The sequence below is a fragment of the Dermacentor albipictus genome, chromosome 3, assembly GCF_038994185.2.
Source record: "Dermacentor albipictus isolate Rhodes 1998 colony chromosome 3, USDA_Dalb.pri_finalv2, whole genome shotgun sequence".
NCBI lineage: Eukaryota > Metazoa > Arthropoda > Arachnida > Ixodida > Ixodidae > Dermacentor > Dermacentor albipictus.
In genome coordinates this window covers 37,127,680-37,146,687 of record NC_091823.1, presented here as the reverse complement: position 1 = coordinate 37,146,687, position 19,008 = coordinate 37,127,680, and the positions used below count along the sequence as shown (strand labels likewise).

At 49.4% G+C, this 19,008-nt stretch overlaps 2 protein-coding genes and 1 long non-coding RNA gene across 5 annotated transcripts in view; 2 read left to right on the top strand and 1 right to left on the bottom strand.

The window, feature by feature from the left end:
• The window catches only part of LOC139057694 (putative nuclease HARBI1), a 1,545-nt gene extending 786 nt beyond the window's left edge, over positions 1-759 (top strand). Inside the window, exons 3-4 of the mRNA XM_070536427.1 lie at positions 1-8; positions 464-759. The exon at positions 1-8 is cut by the window's left edge and continues 176 nt beyond it. Coding sequence (XP_070392528.1) covers positions 1-8; positions 464-759 — 304 coding nt within the window. The remainder of the gene's footprint in view (positions 9-463) is intronic.
• Positions 760-1,180: 421 nt separating this feature from the next.
• Positions 1,181-5,647, bottom strand: LOC135901979 (uncharacterized). Its single transcript, XR_010564343.2, has 6 exons — positions 5,428-5,647; positions 5,273-5,325; positions 4,475-4,584; positions 3,981-4,086; positions 3,416-3,579; positions 1,181-2,957 (listed from the first exon to the last, which is right to left on the bottom strand). It is a non-coding gene; the product is annotated as an uncharacterized lncRNA (long non-coding RNA).
• Positions 5,648-5,872: 225 nt separating this feature from the next.
• LOC135902420 (uncharacterized) lies at positions 5,873-18,159 on the top strand. Of its 3 annotated transcripts, none has more exons than XM_065432479.2 (3): positions 5,873-6,970; positions 7,031-7,926; positions 16,335-18,159. In XM_065432479.2, exons 1-3 carry the CDS (start codon positions 6,328-6,330, stop codon positions 16,791-16,793), a joined length of 1,998 nt encoding a protein of 665 aa, XP_065288551.2. In that variant the 5' UTR covers positions 5,873-6,327; the 3' UTR covers positions 16,794-18,159. The 3 variants fall into 3 exon arrangements, with proteins under 3 accessions (XP_065288551.2, XP_070391471.1, XP_065288542.2); XM_070535370.1 differs by having other exon boundaries at positions 5,874-6,025; positions 6,321-7,926; XM_065432470.2 differs by having other exon boundaries at positions 5,874-7,926.
• Positions 18,160-19,008: the final 849 nt, after the last annotated feature.

The following is a 19,008-nucleotide window of genomic DNA, read 5'->3' as shown; positions in this document are numbered from 1 at the left end:
CTTGCAGCGTGAGGTAAAGCGTGCTCGCGCCATAAGGGAATATTGAAGCCCGAACCGCTTGTGTTATAGTAGGTTATTAAATATAGGCGAGATGTAGAAATCTTTCAATGGTATCTGCACGAAACAAAGTGACAACACACCTGCGCTGTACTTCAAACTAATTTTCAATATGTTTGTACAGTTCACATGTGTTGTCACATTCATTTTTACACTGATATTCATTTGATAGCCTTGCTGCAAATAGGGATGCCACTATGTCCCAGTTATTTTTATCTGTGATCACAGCTGCGTCAGGTGCTCCACCTGTATATGCCTTTATTGCAGCCTTTCTGTAGTAGGTGCATGTTACATGACCTATGCTTCGCTTGCTCAACTTTGCGCAGAAGATTTCATACCATTTATTATGATCATGTAAGTGATAGCAGCTACCCCCTGGAACCATGGCTCCTGACTCCGGTCCCAGGCCACCCTCCCATCCACACTGCAGAAGGCCCGTACAACACTGCACATGCTGCCACGCGGTCCGTATTGGAGTGGTGCATTGGGCTTCTGAAGAGCCGCTTCCGCTGCCTTCAGCGGTACCACGCCCTGCACTGCGAACTAGACTGTGCTGCCAACGTCGTTGCAGCATGTGCAGTGCTGCACAACTTGTGTCTTGATGAAGGTGACGTGTCTGATGTTGTCAGTGATGATTGCAGCAACTGCAGCAGTGATGATGAAAGTGACAATCCTTCCCCAGAGAGAGAGTTCTCCAAGTGAGGGCAGCACACATAATGAATCTGAAAGGCTGTGCTGCCCGAAACAATGTTATTAGATCATTTGGCACGACTCGGCAGCAGCACCAGCACTACCTTCAAAGGGTGCGAAGGCGGCTGCGTCGACAGCAGCACCGACAGCAGCAATAAACATGTGCCTGACACAGCAGGCACATGTGTATTGCTGCTGTCCACACGCCTAATAGAGAGCAGGAACCAATCTGAAAAATGTGCGCAATTAGTGGATAGTGTGCTGTTTTTTTTTATCGAATCTGCTCAATTATGACCAGCGTTTTCAGGTATCCTGTGCCAGTGAGCTGTCACTACCGGAGATGATTGCATCATTCCACTGTGACACTACATGAGCCTTTCATTTAGTACCTGCGGATAGAACACTTTGTGTTCATCACCAGAATGTTGTAGCCACTTCTCTGGGCACATGTGGTTTGCCAAATAATTTGCTGCTGCCGTTGCTTCTGTCATCTTGATGCATTTCGCTGCTGGCATCACCGACTCTGTCACCGACACTGTCACCACCATTTGCACTGTGCATGGGTTGATATCGGTCTGTCTCCTCGCTTCACATTTGGGCTGCAGCAAAGCACAACACCTTTCGCTCCACCACGCGTACTGTTCTCACGCACCTTGTAGGCCCTGCGCAGTTTTGCCACACAGCCACCGCTCAGTCCTTTCACAAAAGACCAAGTTATGCTGAAAACGATCGCCTGGCATGTCAATCGCATTATTCTCCCCTGGGAGAGTGTACATATGTAAATAGTTGTGAAATTGAAGGAACATGGATTGTAGATATTTATTCAAGTGCCAGTTGCATTGTTGAAAATAATTTATTTATATCTGCAGTGTAAGTAAAAGAATCTGATCCATCTTCGGTGCAATATTTCATCAAAGTAAATGACAGACAAGTAAGTGTGATAATGTGATGAATAGCAGTGTGATATTCACTATACATGGGACCCAGTGCACTACCAACGGGCCGTTGACAGATGTTAAGTCGCATAAATATGACACAAGCATAATGTTTTTTTTAAGCTCATGCACAACCATTCATCTTCATCCAGCAACTTCACAGCAAGAAAGATGTGTCTTGTCTGTAGCATGAAATAGTTTCTTTTCAATGACTAGTGCCATAAACCATATGAAATAGCAGTCACATTCTTTTATAGAACGAGAAGTGCGAAAATGCTTGGCACCTCAATGGTCTTTCATATAACAGCGGCTGCAGTGAATGTCAAAATAGTGGCCACATCGATGGCTATGTTACGTATATCACAAGCTGTGCTCAACTACAATGGGGGCTAGATTGTATTGCTATCATAGGTAAGGATACCTGAAATACCACAATAACTATCACAAGTAACAGGCGCTTTGAGTTAAAAAAGTTCCAATTTGGCCACTTTGCCTTCCGTAGGCACGAACGGTTTGACATCACAAACATGACATTTATATCGCATGAAAATTCAATTCAATTATCACAGCATTCTAGTTAATTGCACCTATATGTGTGCGAGACAATGCTGAAGTTGACATAAAAGTGATTGCATAGTGCACATCTTCCTTGGAAAAACAGTGCACATTGAAACATGTCAGAAACAGCAAGACGAAAGTAAACAAAACCTAACAAAAATATTCAAAAAATTCGACATATGCATTAAAATGCCTCACTTGGAAAAACTTGCACTGCAAGTAAAAATACCCATAAAAATGAACCTGGGAAAAAAATATGACGTAGGGACAGGAATGTGCGAAAAACAGTCATATAATCCTTTAGTGCTACATACAAAAAATGTGCATTCTTTTTTAAAGTGAGATCACAGCACTACCAGTTTTCGCTGCCACGGTCATGCATGACCTGCACATCATTTCAAAAGGCTGGCTACAACTCGTCACAACGACTTGTGAGGACGTGTGGACACCACCACCAAATGCTGCAGCGGTGATTTGAACGGAAAGATAGGCAACTCTTGTACCTGTTAGCACTAAAGGATGGTATGGGGGGTGGGAAAAAAACCCTATCCCCCATGTCTGATGCGGCTCGCGGAGGCCATGCGCCAGGGCAGCCAGGCGCTGGCGCAGCGTGGTCGCGATGAGGCCATTGGCCTCCCGCAAACCGCGCATCTCCACTGCCAGCCGCTGCTGGACCACACGGGATGCCCTCAGCTCTTCCACCAGCTACTGATGACGCTGCAGAACGAATTCACTTACTTCAGCTGCAGCTTATGCAATGTAAATGTTTCGCACTGTTTGCAAGCGTTATAGTTTCAGCAAGGATACTCTTGAGGGCAGTGAGATCATATACATATGACATGAGAAATGGCTGTGCAAACTGATACAGTCTGTTATGTTACAAACATGTTACAAGTAGCAAATCCTACCAAGCCCCCTCTGCCTGCAAGAAGACAGTGTTGGTGACTAGTTGAATTGATATACAAAAGATGATCGCGCTGTGGTGATACATGCAACCATGGAAATGTTTTATAAGTTGCTATGTGTTTAAGAACACCTCAAAGGAGATATATAAACGTGCGTGAGCCAATGAGCCCAATGACTACAGATGCCTCTCATGTGTAATCTGGTTGTAACGTACACTACCATGCGCACTAATCCCCTCTTAAAAAATTACCTGGTGAAGTCGTACGTACCTGCCTATTTTGTTGCAGCAGCAGCTAGTGGAAGTTCGCGGCCTCCGCGTTAGCAGCCTCGGCCAGCTGCCCCTGCCGCGCATACTCGTCAGCTGCCCTGCAGGCCGCATCTTCAAGTGATTGTTGCTGAGGTGGCCTGCGGGGCTGCTGCCGAGTTGATGGTCCTAAAAGAATAAAATCAGTAATCAGGATAAAAAAAATATTTGCTCTGTCCTGCGTAGAGACTTCACTGGTTCATTATCAAGTGGAAGCCCAGAAAAGTAATTCCAGCCACAAACCATTCACAAAATGAACAGTACATTTGCATAAACAAAAAGACACTACAGCATTATAAAATGCTACACTGATAGCAATTTCAGCTTGTACGCTACAGAAGCTACGTGACAAATGGTATCAATAGTCGAACAGAATATTGTTCTATTTAGCAGTGACGTTTAGGCAGGCACTTTTCCTTTGCCACGTAAATAACATAAATACATAATTTCTGTTTAAAAGGTCTTAACGGACACCGCTTTGTTGCTTTAAGTGATGTGTTCGTATTGCAATAGCTGCTAAAGTGCCTTACATGCAGTGCCACTTGGGCCTGGCTCGGTGCCAATGGACACGTGGGCACCTGCTGGCGGTGCAGGGGGCACGGGAACAGCAGGACGTTCCTCGTCACTGGAGCTGTCCTGCTGGAACAATAAAGAACAGTGGACATAATGTGATTAAGTTCCATCAACTGCTTGCAACGTCTATTTCACTTATAGATATTCAATTTCTACAGTACATTCTTAACGCAGCATGTGACATACTAATGACTTAGAGCTTTCACTACTCGTTACTAATGCTTTACGGATGAACGAGCCATGCAATCCATCACAAGGTGTTTCTTAACAGCATTGCTTTAACAGCAGTGGGGCCGCATTTCAATTTCTGCAAAGTACGGACATCATGTGCTGGCATGTGTGGTGAATTGTAAGAAAACACGCAGAAGCGCACAACAGCAATATATTCACCATCACCGAACGGTGTATCTGCCCCAAATTGGTACACATAGCAATAAAACTTGCTGCGCACCGCGGCGTCGTCGAAGAAAAAAATCTACCGGAGCGGAGGCTGGGTGGGTCCTTCCAAGGACTTGAAGCACGCGGCCCTCCAGGCCGCCCAGCTTCCCGCCTCCCGTTTTCCTGCAAATGCACGAACACCGTGAGCTTATTCCTTTACGAAGATGTTGCTAGCCTCGGGCTCGCCTTCTCGGCGCCCACCTGAGCCGCAACCCTCCGGCAGTCGTAACAGAGGAGCGCCCAATACAGGCGCCAGCGCCGGGCTGTCTTGACTCAGCAACTTCTTCTCAGAGAGGTTTTTTTTCTGAGCAGCACTCATACTTGGCGAGAGACTTGTGGCAGCTCTCGCCAAGTATGGGTGCTGCTCAATAAACTCAATGAGCACGGTGGCCTGTGCCGCCGAAATTCGCGCGCTTTTCAGTGGAGCCGCCATTTATTTTGCTTGCTCATAATTTTCGCCGGTCCGCAGCGAATTAATACCAGCAAATGGTACCGTTTCAGATATCACCATGACGTTAAAACATAACGGTTACATTTATTTATTGTGTTGTTATTTTTATCAAGACATAAGTGTTACGTCAAATTGAACACAATTAAGTAACCCCCCCCCCCCCCCCCCCCGAAAAAAAAAAGCTTTTCTCGTGCAAGTTATATCCAGCAGAAGTATCTGTACCGTCCGCAGGGGGAATCTATCACTGCGCAGCAGTGTGTGGCAGAAAAAAGAAGAGCCTCTCTTACAGACCACCTTCGATTTAAATCAGGACATACATTCGGAGATAGTTACGATTGTTGATACAAAACGTTTACTTACCAGCTATCTGTTCAGATGTACTGCCTTCCAACCTTCATCGATTCTTGCGTATCCTATGTGAACAAAAGCATAAGTGACCACCATGCGATCATCGCAGATGTTCAGATGCTACTGCTTGGTCATTAAGCACAAGAAAGAATGATGTGTTTACTCACCGAGCACTAGGCTTTCACAGTCTCCATGATGTTGACAGCTTCCAAAATTCTTCTCGCGCGAAAGTACATCCCGGACTCCGAGATTTTATCGAATCGGGCAGCGTTACAGGCAAAAATACACCAAGTGCGGCCCACAGAACCGATCAGCTGTTTTCATGGAGCCGCCATCTTACGTGTGCGTAGCAAAATGGATTGGATGCGGAATTGGCACATGTGTGGCTATCACTTGAAAAAATGCAAATATCTGTGTTTGCTTTCAAGCGCGCTCCGAGTTATTTTACGTCAAAAGATTATAAAACAATTTTACTCTCAGCGACATACAATTGTTCTTTTATTAGACGTTTATATCTAAATTTTAGTTGCTATACGGTCCCCTTGCAAGTAAAAAACAAGCAAAACATGCTTCCGGCAACGATGGAGGCTGCCGATTGGGCAGATTGAAAAACGCCGCAGGTTACCGCCCCCATACGCGTGAACAGCCGAGTCATTTTGACGTCCGGAGTTTGGAATACTTCACGTTTGGAGTGGAGTTACGTAATCGCGCCCATGGTCTGATTTTGGCGAAAGTGGTGACCACCGATGCCGGAGCACTTCCCCTGTAAGTAGGTGGCAATTTTCGGACGGTTGCAGGGGACGAACCATGCGAAAAAAGAGATCACGTGCAGCTTGATGTGCACGCGTCTGCACTGGTCGTCGTCCCAGGAACGTTTCTGAAGCTATGGATAGCCTACAAAACAAAACTCGCCAAACAGACCAACCTGTTTCGACTTGCGGAAATTAGTTTCTTCGGCACCGCGCGCTGCGTGCACTGTTCTAAGCACGTGCACGTGCTTCATTGTCGCGCGCCGTCGCGCGAGGAGAAGAACGAGAAAAAGCCGTTCCCTTTCATGCAGCTTTGCGATGGCCCATCCACGACAAGGCGCCAAGGCCCGTGGCCAGCCCCTCGAAGCGCGCCAGCCAGGCTCCCCCGCATTAGGAGCAGGGTCACCGCCGTGGTCCGGCTTCCAGTCACCGCTGGAAGAGTTGGGTTCACCACCAGTCCTTCCGGCTGCCATCGTTGCCCGCAGGGACCTCTATAACGTGGCAAGCGCGTACGTAACACCCTCCTCTCATTCTCGTGTTCCGGCAAGACACCGGCAGGGCGAGGTGAACCAGGCCTCGCCTCCTATCCGTCCCGCGTCAGGAGCCGGGACGACGGACACGTCGCCTGTGCCACACACGGGGACCGCTGAGAATGCGCGGCGTTACGCCGGCTTTCCAGGAGTGCCGGCGTACGTGTTGGCGCCGGATGTCATAATTTTCACCCCTCGCAGCACGTCGCCGCAGTTACAGGCGCGGTCAGCAGAACCGCTCACTGCAGAGCCACCGTCCGACATTTCTGCTGCTCGCGCCACTGAGACCACCGGTGACGAGTCGAGCCCAGCTCAGCCGCCCTTAATACCGTCATCGGGCGTCGAAAGTAATTCCGAGGACCAGGCGGGGGGCAGAGCCAGGACTCGCCTCCGGTTCACGCAGGCCTGGGCACTCTGCGTCGTGACTATCGGTACGCTCATGATGCCCGCGGGTCTCGTGATGCTGTCTTACATCAAAACTCCGCCCGTAGGCAGGAACACGGCGCGTTCCCGCGCCTTTCCGGTCTCGACAGTCTCGTGGACACGCGTTCCGTCGCCGCCGCATGCGCCAGGAGCTAGCACCAGCTGGCCAGCCCTGCCGTCGAACTGCACCGAAGCACCGCAGCTACTCGCAAAAGTGGCCGACCTTCAATTTCAGCCCGAGCGGCCGTTCAATCGGACGACGAATCACACTGTTTTCTGCATTTACAACGTTACCCGTTTCCTGCCATTTTTCGAACAAACTGAGCAGATGTATGCGCCGCAAAACATGCCTCTCGAGTACTGCCGGAACATCGTGTACTGGTCCATGGCAGTGGGAGCTGACCGACCGGAGTCACGGGCCCCGGAATTCGACGAAAATTACGGCTTGGCCGTGCTGCGTGAGCTGCTCGAGTCGTCGCGCTCCTCGGGTCCAAAGAAGTTACTCGTGGCCCTCGGCGGGTACCAGAGTGACAGTGTGCGCTTGACCGAGATTGCGCGAGACCAGCGAAAGATGGCCTCGTTCGTGAGGAACGTGATAGCGGTGCTGAAAAATCGCTCGCTGGACGGCGTCGCCCTGCACTGGGTGCGTCCGGAAGCTGCGTGCCGCCTCCCCGGTCGTGACGATGACCTGTTCACCGTGTCTGCGATAGCGAACGCCATTTCAAAGGAGCTTTCATCGAACGCCATCAGCCAAGGACTCGTCACGCTGATTTTGCCCGCTGACCGCGCCGTGGCAGGTCCGCTGGTCAAAGGGCTCGTGAACGCGGTCGACTACGTCATCGTGGAGACGCACTTGCTGCCGTTGCCACGAAATCCATCGCGTAAACTATGCACGGACCTGGCCGAAGAAGCGACCCTTTTCATCGGTAGGCTTGGTCGTTTGACTCCAGCACAGGAGATGAAGGTATGCGTTCCAGACCTTAGGTGTGTCATGGTGTTTGGGGCAAAATTTTGATCCCCTCAATACGTAAAACGAATTTACATATAAGTGAGGGAACCCGCACCACCAAAGGTATCGCGGGTTTAACGCCAATCAAAACAAAATGAAAAGGAGTAGGAAGCCGAAAAGGGAATTTAACAAGAAAGCCAATTGTGTAGAATAAAAAAATTCCAAGGAGTAGCCGAAGAACCAAAGTAGAATTAGTGGTTAACATAAACAGATGATGGCCAGTGAGTAAAAGGTCTGCATTGAGAGGGTATGTAGCGTATGGACCATCCGTACGGTTGGTTTATTGGTCAAATAATATGTGACAAGGAGATGTAATAAGAAAGAAGGAAGGAAGGAAAAAAGAAACAACTAGAGGGGAAAACAGAGCAGTGAGACGAAAAAAAATTAAATAAAAATAAAACGTTTTGAATCTTCGGGTCATTGCGCCATGAACAGAGCCCGGTCAGGTTAGGCATTGTGGGAAGACGATTGATGCAGGTTGACGGACTGGCATGACTCTACGCTCCGAAGGTTGAACAGAAAAGCTGGAACTGAGGAATGTAAGATAAATCCGGGGCCCAAATGACAGATAGAAAAGATAAAGAAAAGGCGTGTGGATGAAAAGAAGTACCAGGGTAGTAAAAGGGAACTGGTGCGTATAGGTGCAGACGAGATGCCTGAAGTTGGCAACTAGGGGTAATGAAATCAGTCATTTCGTCTTTAGTGTCCTCGAAGACAAGCTTCACTTTGTATGGCATAAACGAGGAGACTGCAGAAAGAAAGCTGAGAACAGAGAAGGAAAGGAGATCAAAGAAAATAAAGCGGGAGAAAGAAGAAAAAATGAGGATGAAAAACTCGTGCATGGTAGGTTCATATAATGCCACGTATTGAATGTGAATAAAGATATAAGGCGGTAGAGTCCAATCAAGACTGCTCTCTTCCGTTTGTCTGTTGGTGGCGTTTCATAATGTGCAGGCGTTAGGGTAACCGCGTGGTAGTCTTTGAGCAGGCAAGTGATCTGGCAACTTCAAATGGCAATTATTAAAAAAAGTGTTGCATGTCAGTGCATGTCGGTGAGAGATGGAAACGGAAACAATAGAAGGTTAACCGGGCGGAGGCCGTGATGAGATGGACGATCGGTCTTTTTTGGCGGGAAAAAGTTTTGTATGCTATTAATAGTCGGAACCCATTTGAAGAGTTCCGTATCGGAACTATCGAGCGTCCGAGCCGCATTCCACTGAGCGTAGGATGTGGGGCCCATCCTCATTTTTACCAAGGTCGGAGGAGCAAGAATGAATCGGGTGAAACCGTGTGACGCAGCGAAATTGGCAATGAAGTCGGCAAGCTCATTGTCGTCGACACCTCTGTGCGCTGGCACACGGAGAGTGCCACACGGCGCAAAGGAGAGATGGAGATGAGCGAGTAGTTAATTTCGTGTACATAAGCATTGGTTGTTTTTAGATTGGCCAACGCGGTAAGTAATGAGAGGCAATCTGAGTATATGTTTAGGAGAGTGTTTAGTGGCAAAGTGCAGATATGTACTACGGCTTCTAACAGTACGTCTCTATAGAGTAAAAACTAGTGGCGCCAATGATTTTGTATCTGCCGACTTTAGTAATTTCACTATGAGGGTTGAAGAGTACGACAGCTGAATGAGCGGAATGTGTAGCATATGAACCACCTGCGTACAGCTGGTTAACAGGACGAGTTGTTACCGTGTGGACCTGAGTAAGTTCAATGCGGTAAAAAAAAATGAAGCGGTGTTTAGACTGGGATGATGATTCCAAGGGTTGAAAGGGCATTGAATGTCCTCTGGGTTGTATGCGGCAGGGCCATAGCAAGTGAGGGCTTTAAGCGCAAATAACGAAAACTGAGTGTTAAGAGGGCCATTTCTATGGGAAGTGGAAGCGCATTAGCTAAGACCTGCAGAGATGACGTTCGCGTCGTGCAACATGCACCTGTTATTGCTAATAAGAGTTTGCTTTTAATAGCAGTAATTTTGAGTTTGAATCAAGACATAGGAAAGGTCGGCTAGCAGACAGGGGACGCGTAGGTTAAGGAAGGAGAACCTGATTGTATACAGAGGAGACGAATAACAGATGGAGACAGCGAATAGTGCCCCCTGAAGAAGAAGAGGAGACGGGAAGAGAGGAGACTGTGATGTTGTTGGGCCGGATCACTCCAGAAAAGGGGAGAAGCAGTACGCCAAAGCAAAAACACACATCAGACATGTATTTACATACATAACACGGATAATGGCACACACGCGTCACAATGTCCCAAAATGCCTCATAGGCGACATGCACTATATATATCGGTGGATTACGACAGGCATACAGTTCCGGCGGTAGCTTTTGTCGCCGTGTCTTAGACCTCGTTGAACCGATGCCGGCCAGCGGGGTCGGACAACAGTGTAGGACGGCCGGGTCGGACAGCTGGGTCGGACAGCCGGGTTGGACGGCCGGGTCGGACGGCTGGGTCGGACGGCCGGGACGATCGGCTGGGTCGGACAGCCGGGTTGGACGGCCGGGTCGGACAGCTGGGTCGGACGGCCGGGACGGTCGGCCGGGTTGGACGGCCGGGTCGGACCACCTCGCGGCGCTCAGGTAGCCGGCCGCAGTTACCGGGTCGCGTCCACAGCTGGCGGGGTAGCCCTGTGGCCGCTCACCCGAACGCTCGAGTGCCCTGGTTCCGGACCGCCAGCCCTCCTGGACCAGTGCCCAGCGGAAGAGTGGGGCGAGGTAACCTCCCAGCGGGCGACAGCGGGCGACAGCCGGGCGTGGCGTATTGGCGCGGTCGGCGATAGCTCCTATGGGCCAGACGCCCAGCGAGGAAGCCGCTTTCCGTCGACCGCCGAGCCTCGCGCACTGCTCACGCCACGAGCCACGGGCCACACTCTCGCGCCACGCTTTTTGAGGCGCCACTGCCGGCGCTCCCAAATCGGTGTCGATGATGATGACGGTCCTCTTCGCCACCGCACGGCGCACTGTCTTCATATGTTTAGGCTTCGCACTCCCGCGTACCATATATTATGACAATACCCCCCTTTTCGAGAAAGTTGTTCGCAACTATTCTAACACAAGGACGCGGGATGAGAAACAGAACAAAAAGGAAAATTGTCATGTACGTCTTTCCGATTGTTCATATGAGTACACGACACATCTTGCTCACAGGGCATTGCACTCAGTCAAAAAACGAACACACAAGTCTGTTCGCTTTCAACTAAATACTAAGCACTTGAGATGTCGCAATGTCTAATCACATTTTGATATATAAACAGGTGATTACGCGCGACTCGACTCAAGTAGTCGGCTCCCACATTGTCACAATCTTTTATGTAGATAACAGTAAAGAATACTCCTGGAAAAGGAGACTCCAAGGCAACACTCTGTTGACGTGCCTGGCGCGCTCCTCTGTGGGCTTGTTTCCGCTGGCCTGGTCCCCGGCGCTTTCTCGACTTCGGAGGGTCTTGTGTCGGCGCTTCTAAGACTTCAGGACCGAACGAACTTGTCGCATTCTTGCACGCACACACAAGCACACATTGACGAGGAAGTGGAGCGGCCTGTATTTTCCCTTTAGCTGTTGTCCTTTGGCACTTGTCGCACGACTTCACAAAGCGTTTTACGTCTTTGTGCACATCTGGCCAATAATATTCTTGTAGGATACGATTGGTTGTTCTCCTGATACCTTTATGCCCTTCTATGATGTTTCCATGTGCCCCTTCTAATATGCCAGATCTAAATGCTTTTGGTATGACCACCTGCTTAAAGGTTCTGCCAGTGGCCCGGTGGTAAAGGCGATACAACAATCCTTTTTCTTCCACGAACTCGTAGCTGTGGCCCTTTCCCGAGTTAAATGACTTGCTTACTTTCGCAAAAATATGTTTCAACGTCGGGTCTTTCCGCTGTTCTTCAATGAGTTGTCCTTTTGTCACGCCACGTAAGACGATTGTCGGAATGCACGCGGGACGAATCTTGCCTTGTTCTTCAGTTCGGGCTTCAGCCACGCTCGATACATGCTGAGGCTTCCTAGGCGCCTTATTCAGCTTCATTTCTATCGGCGACGACTCCAGGTTGGGAGCATCGGGAGGTTTCCAGTTAGAGTCTGGATCATATGGTCCTCTGACACCTGGAAGGTTTCCCAGAATTACGTCGTAGAGGGGCTCGTCCATACATGCCACGGTTAGTTCTCCTGTAAAGTACGGCGTGTTCATTTGTACGACAGCTTCAGGTAGGTGGCTGGTTGAGCCGTCCAGAAGAACAACGTTGCTCGTTCTTGCCGTCATATACACCTCTGGGAACGAGTTCTCGTCTGACAATTGCGGTATTACAACCGGTGTCTCGTAATACACGAACACTTCTTCCCAGCAGCCGGCCTTCAACCACTGGCATCCCGTCGATGGGAAAAGTTACAGCAGTCCCAGGGTTCTTGTCATCGCTGTCGCTTGATCGGCGAGTCTTCTTTCCTGGACGCTTTGATTCATTCACTTGACGAGTTCGGACTGGTTGAGATTTGGCGAGTACACACGCTGAACTTGGTTTGTTGTCCCCGTACCCAGTTCGGCAATTTTCAGCTGTGTGTCCCGTTCTGTCGCACAATTCACACTTCAGCATACGCTTAGGTGGGGCACGGCAGTCAGGAGCCAAATGTCCAAACCGATGACAAAGGGTGCACATAAGTTGTGGTTTCCTGGGAGCTTCAATGTTTTTTCCATCAAAATCCTTTGCGTTATCGGGACCCTTTCCTAGGTTTGTCCAGTTCTGCGCTTCAAGAAAGCGATCCGTCAAGCTAGCAAATTCGTCAAGGGATTTGCACTCTCGCTCCTTCAAGAAAATGACTAGCTTTGGCTCACAACAACGCAGAAACTGTTCAGAGATCATGTGATCTCGTAGACCTTCATATGTTTTAGGCACATTAGCCATCTCAATCCAATGGTCAAAATAGGCTGAAATTCTTGCTGCTAACTGTCTTCCAGTTTCGCCCTCTACTGCTTGTGCTTTACGAAACTTTTTTTGGTAGCCTTGAGCCGTGAATTGAAACCTTTGTAGCAAAGCTTTCTTTACCTTCGAGTAATCTAATGAATCGGTGGCAGTCATCCGACCGATCACAGTTAACGCTTCCCCAGTCAGACACATGCTCAAAGCAAGAGCCCATTTTTCTTGTGGCCAGTCCTGTCCTGTTGCTACGCGCTCAAATCGCTGTATATACGCGTGTAAGTCATCGCGTTTCTCGTCGAACAAAGGAAGTAACTTCTGTGGGTTGAGGGATGACGAGGAGGTGCTGGGTGCAGTCAAAATTTCAGAAGCCGCTGCCGGCATATTACGAGCTCCTTCCTGAAGCTGCAGCTTTAGTTGGAGAATCTCGCGCTGCCTCTCGTCAGCTTCCTTGATTGCCTCTCGCTCCGCAGCTCTCTCGTCCCTTTGTTTTGCCTGTTCGGCCTCAATCCATCTGCGAAGTTCTGCGCCTGACAATCCTATTTGGAGACCTATAGCCGTGATTTTCTCTAAATCCATGGTGCCGTCTACTAATGTGTGTCTGCGCTCAAGCGAAACTGCCCCCTTTCACTGTATTTACGAGTGAATCCTGGCAGGCTCGCCAGTTTGTGATGTTATTGGGCCGGATCACTCCAGAAAAGGGGAGAAGCAGTACGCCAAAGCAAAAACACACATCAGACATGTATTTACATACATAACACGGATAATGGCACACACGCGTCACAATGTCCCAAAATGCCTCATAGGCGACATGCACTATATATATCGGTGGATTACGACAGGCATACAGTTCCGGCGGTAGCTTTTGTCGCCGTGTCTTAGACCTCGTTGAACCGATGCCGGCCAGCGGGGTCGGACAACAGTGTAGGACGGCCGGGTCGGACAGCTGGGTCGGACAGCCGGGTTGGACGGCCGGGTCGGACGGCTGGGTCGGACGGCCGGGACGATCGGCTGGGTCGGACAGCCGGGTTGGACGGCCGGGTCGGACAGCTGGGTCGGACGGCCGGGACGGTCGGCCGGGTTGGACGGCCGGGTCGGACCACCTCGCGGCGCTCAGGTAGCCGGCCGCAGTTACCGGGTCGCGTCCACAGCTGGCGGGGTAGCCCTGTGGCCGCTCATCCGAACGCTCGAGTGCCCTGGTTCCGGACCGCCAGCCCTCCTGGACCAGTGCCCAGCGGAAGAGTGGGGCGAGGTAACCTCCCAGCGGGCGACAGCGGGCGACAGCCGGGCGTGGCGTATTGGCGCGGTCGGCGATAGCTCCTATGGGCCAGACGCCCAGCGAGGAAGCCGCTTTCCGTCGACCGCCGAGCCTCGCGCACTGCTCACGCCACGAGCCACGGGCCACACTCTCGCGCCACGCTTTTTGAGGCGCCACTGCCGGCGCTCCCAAATCGGTGTCGATGATGATGACGGTCCTCTTCGCCACCGCACGGCGCACTGTCTTCATATGTTTAGGCTTCGCACTCCCGCGTACCATATATTATGACAGAGACCCGACTTGGTTCGTAGGTATAGTTTAGGTGATCATTGAACGTGAGATGCGTGTAGCAACTACCGCGCCCTATGCCGACAGTGTCGTCGGCATAAGCCTCGAAAGAACACCGTCTGAATGAAAGAAAAGTTCAAGTAGACCATGTATCAGAATGTTCCAAAGGAGCGGGCTAATAGGCGAACCTAGGGCGCAGCCTAACTTAGGTGCGGCGGATAGCTCGCCGGCTTGCGAGCGGAATGTAGCTGTGCGGTTACGTAGGGTGGTACGTAAGGTGGTGCAAATTACGGGGGCAGTTGTGCGAACCTAAAAAGCGGAGAACCACAGGGTGCCAAACGCTGTGAAAAGCGCATTGAAAGTCCAAAGAAATGAGGATGCCGTGTAGTTTTTTGTCTTTGTAAGTGTCAAGTGTTTTCTTAAGGCGATATCATGCCATGGGCTCACTCTTTCAATGGGTAAAACAGAAATGATTCTTATGAAGGAGGTCTTGGAATAGAGAAAATAATAAAAGCGGGAATTTAATAAACGTTCGAGTATTTTACCGAATAATGATTTCATAACAATGGGGCGATCGGAGAGTCGAGAATGTCCTTGGGTTTTGCAATAAAAATAATACGGCCTTTACGCCAAAGGGTGGGGAAGTAAGGTAAATTTAAACAGTGAATAAAAAGAAAGAGGAGAAAGGTCAGATGATAGGAAAAAGTTGGTTTTTAGCATGGAAAGAGTGAGCCCATCAAGACCAGGTGCAGCACTTATGTTGCCAGAATTGAGTGCATGTTCAATTTGACCAGTAGTGAATGGAAGGTCTTTTTCTGTGGTTTTGTGCGGCATGGTAGTTGCGATGCGTAGGCGGGTGTGGTAATCGTCATATAGGGGTCCATAGATATTTGTGCGTTGGGCAGAAAACGGGCAGAATCAAGCACACTTGACGTAAAACGGCCATCGGGTTGGAGGGGGAGGGTAGAGTTGATTGCCAATGGGAAGCTAATAAAAAAATACACGAAAACGTAAACCGAAAATATTAGGTTTGGGCAAGTCAGATCATATATAGATTTAGAGGCAGCACGTTTCGCGCGATCTATGCTCATTTTTATAGTTAGCATGAGCGTCATAATGATGGTCTTCAAAGGTTTGACGGAGTAAGGGACCCGTAGTTATTTGGTAGCGCCGGCGTAGCGAATGGATGCGTTTGCGTTCAAGAGTGAGTTCTGGGGTCCACCATGAATTAGTGGGCCTCTGCGGCGGTATAACCCAGGTAGAGAGAGAGCACTGTAGATGTGATCGAATAGAAGATAAAATTTGTCTATGACAAAATCAACTGCTTCTGGTGAGAGTAACGTCGTTTATTCTACTACAGTGAACCAAGACAAACGTACGGAAGACTGTAAGGAGGGGCAGGTAGAGCGCAAGTTTTTCACCGAGTTCCCGTGAGCCTCTAACAGTACATACGCTTCCTGGAGCGCCCTTGAATGAATGCGACATAAAGGTTGTACCGACCGACTGACCTACCGACTGATGAACACTGGGCGACGAAGAGAAAATCAAGCATGGAGCGAAGGTTTTTGATGAAGGAACTTGTCTTCGTCATGGCTCAGGCAAAGACGGGTCCTCCGTCAAAGCATTGGCTCAAGGCTGAAGCTTCTCTTGTTAGTCATTGTTGATAAGCTAGTTGTTCGTCCACTTTTGATCGCCTCAAGTTTCCATGTTCCTATAAATATACCTTCTTCGGATAAATAACTGATTGACTGACCTAACGAAATGACTGATTAATTTAACTAACCAGCCAACCACCTCCCCAACTAAATAATGAATAACGCAATGTAACCGACACAGCGAACGACCGAGTCTGTCGTTGCTAAAGCAAGTAATGCGAACTTTGGTCTCCTCTCTTGTTCGCCCAGGTGTGCAGCGGCTACAGTTTGTCCCCGTTGAAGGTGTCGGTGGCGGGGCTATTCGGTGTGAGGTCCAGATTTGGCCCTTACGACAACAAATCCAGTCTGAGTGGCCTGCGCGCTAGGGGCAAAGTGTCCGACGTGTGCGGCAACAAGGAAGAACCATGCCGCTACTTGCTGGGCAGCGACTGCTTCGTCGTCAACCCGCGCTCAGACCGGCCGAACGTGTTCTACCTGTTCCACGATATGGACACAGTGGAGGCCATCGTGTCTCGCGCCGCCGTAACCAAGGAGCCTAGGACCTTCCCGCTGGACCGTTGCGCCGCTCTCTTCGACCTCGACATGGACAACTGGGACATACGACACACGTGCAAGGGCTTCGATTCGACGTACACGCACCTGGCGCACTTCCAGGCCAGCCTCAAAAGATCGGCCAGCCCCTTCCAGTCTATGCCTAGGTGCCGATAACAGTCGGGGTGAAGCGAGGTCTGGGAAGACAGCGTCGGAACGTTTCACGTGGCTTGCGCTTGAAAGACCCAGTGTATTTGACATGCGCTCGTACGCGCTTCGCTTCTCTCGCGTGCGTATTCTCGCGTTATTCTTTCGCCTATTTCACGTCTGCCACAAGCAAGCAGTTTGCTTGCAGTTATGGAACTAAGAGACTAAATGTTTTTGTATGGCTTTCGTGGCAGCCCCTAAATTGTCCGGGGTTAACTCGAAAACTTCAGAGATTATGATTTTCAGTTAGCTCCCATTTTTCTACCACTATTATAACATTGGAAATTACCACAGTTTAGCCGTTCATTATATTATACGTAGCAGCAAGTTGCTTGCTTTCTTTTGTTCAAGGTACCTTTGTATAAACAAGGTATCGTGCGTTATAGCGTGTTTTCTGCGAACGGGGCCACTGACGTACATGCTCTTCCTCCGCGACAAGGGGCACTTTGACTCATGGCGCTAGCAATAGGCAGCCACTACGTGTCTTGGTGAATCCTGTGCCTGTGTTCCTTGCCGTGCGGTTTCGTCATACCGTCCAGTGGGCGCTCGGCGAATGAGAACGATTGCCTCCCAGGTTTGTCGTCTCCCCAGGTCTGCGTCCTTGGTCGGATCCTTTGTTTTATTTGTGCTTAATTTGGCACATGTTGCACTAGAGGTTTCCGACAGGATGACACGAACCAGTGCGAAAACCAACTTGCTATCGCCTGTAAAGGCGGTAAGCGTACGTATTGCAACATTGTGCCACATCTTCAACCATTTGCTAAGCGGTTGTGCATACCCATCGTCGCTGAGAGCACCCAAGGCCACACCAGTATTTAAGGGGGATCAACAGCTCAGATCTCTCTCTTTCTGTCGACAGATGTCTGTCCCGAGTATCCTAATTAACATGAAAATATTCTTGCGACACGAATTTATAAATTTCTAGAAAGTACAACGAAACATGTCCACAGCATCGCTCGTTTTAGCAAAAAAATTTTTGTTACATCTACTGCAGTCTTGTCTCTCATCCAAGTACTTTACGCAGCACTAGGTGCCATGCTTGTCGCACTGGTGTTTCTTATCCTCAAGAAGCGTTCGATACCATGGATCACCACGTCCTGATAAACTCGAATACAGCCTGCGGAATAGCTCGGAAGATTTTTTACAATACTGTTGTCAGGTATAGTCTTAATGAATAAATCCATGTCGGCACCTGAACTATACTTCTCACAGGTGTGCCCTGAGGATCAGTTTTGGTACCTTCGCTAAGATCTGCACAAATGCTGATGCATGCCGGTGATTTAGATATAACAGCGAGAGGAGCTTATGTCCAAGATGTTGGGCACAGTAACGCAGAGTTAAATCGAACTTCTAGGTGGTTTGCCGAAATTAAACCAACAGAATTAATGCAGGAAAGAAAGCACGACTGTTCACTCGCGATACAAGCCTGTGGATGTATTTGTAGCTCATATAACCTTAATGACAATTTGCTCAAGTGCACGTATTCGTCCACACAAGCGATTGTAATTTACACTAGAGGAACCACATCAACACGTTATGTAGTAGTCTTTTAGTGGGCTGTAATTATCTATGAACGCTTGAAATCGCTTTGACAACGAGAGCGTATATACCCAATATTTCGCATTTATACCGTCGATTTCACATACTGCAACGAATCATGGGCGTGGACTTGCACCACCTATCTTGAGCAGTGCGTAAAATAAAAGTAACGAAATAAATCCACAAAAATAATCGCACACTCCGACATATATCCTCCTTGGAAACCGATGTTTCCTAACATGCCCGTACTGCCACTTGATTTCAATGTTGCTAAAAACTGTTCTGGTCTGCAACAGTATAGCGAGACATAGTCACCCTCTCCCCATGCCCCGGTTTCGGACGCTGTTCCGTGTGACCACAATTGGGTCCTATCACTTTACCTAGCCTCTAATTCACAGTGTACGTGAATTGTGCGTAATTGGAGTGACCGACAGTGCAGCATGCGAGGCCTGCGGCACCGAAGAAAATATCGACCACCTGCTGTGCCACGGTCCACGATATGCCCCAGAAAGACGAGAACTTGCTAACGTTTTCCAAAAACTAGAGAATGGGCCGCTTTCCGTGCAGGTGCTGCACGGAAAGCGTTGTCGGCCCATGAAAGCGGTGAAGTCACTTTTGTGCTTCTCGAGGACGACGGGCATGTGTG

Excerpts from the sequence above, each read along its gene's own strand:
- LOC135902420 (XM_070535370.1), top strand. The coding sequence starts at position 6,328 with ATGGCCCATCCACGACAAGGCGCCAAGGCCCGTGGCCAGCCCCTCGAA. Across the intron at positions 7,927-16,334 it reads CTCCAGCACAGGAGATGAAG|GTGTGCAGCGGCTACAGTTT; the intron begins GTATGCGTTCCA and ends TTGTTCGCCCAG.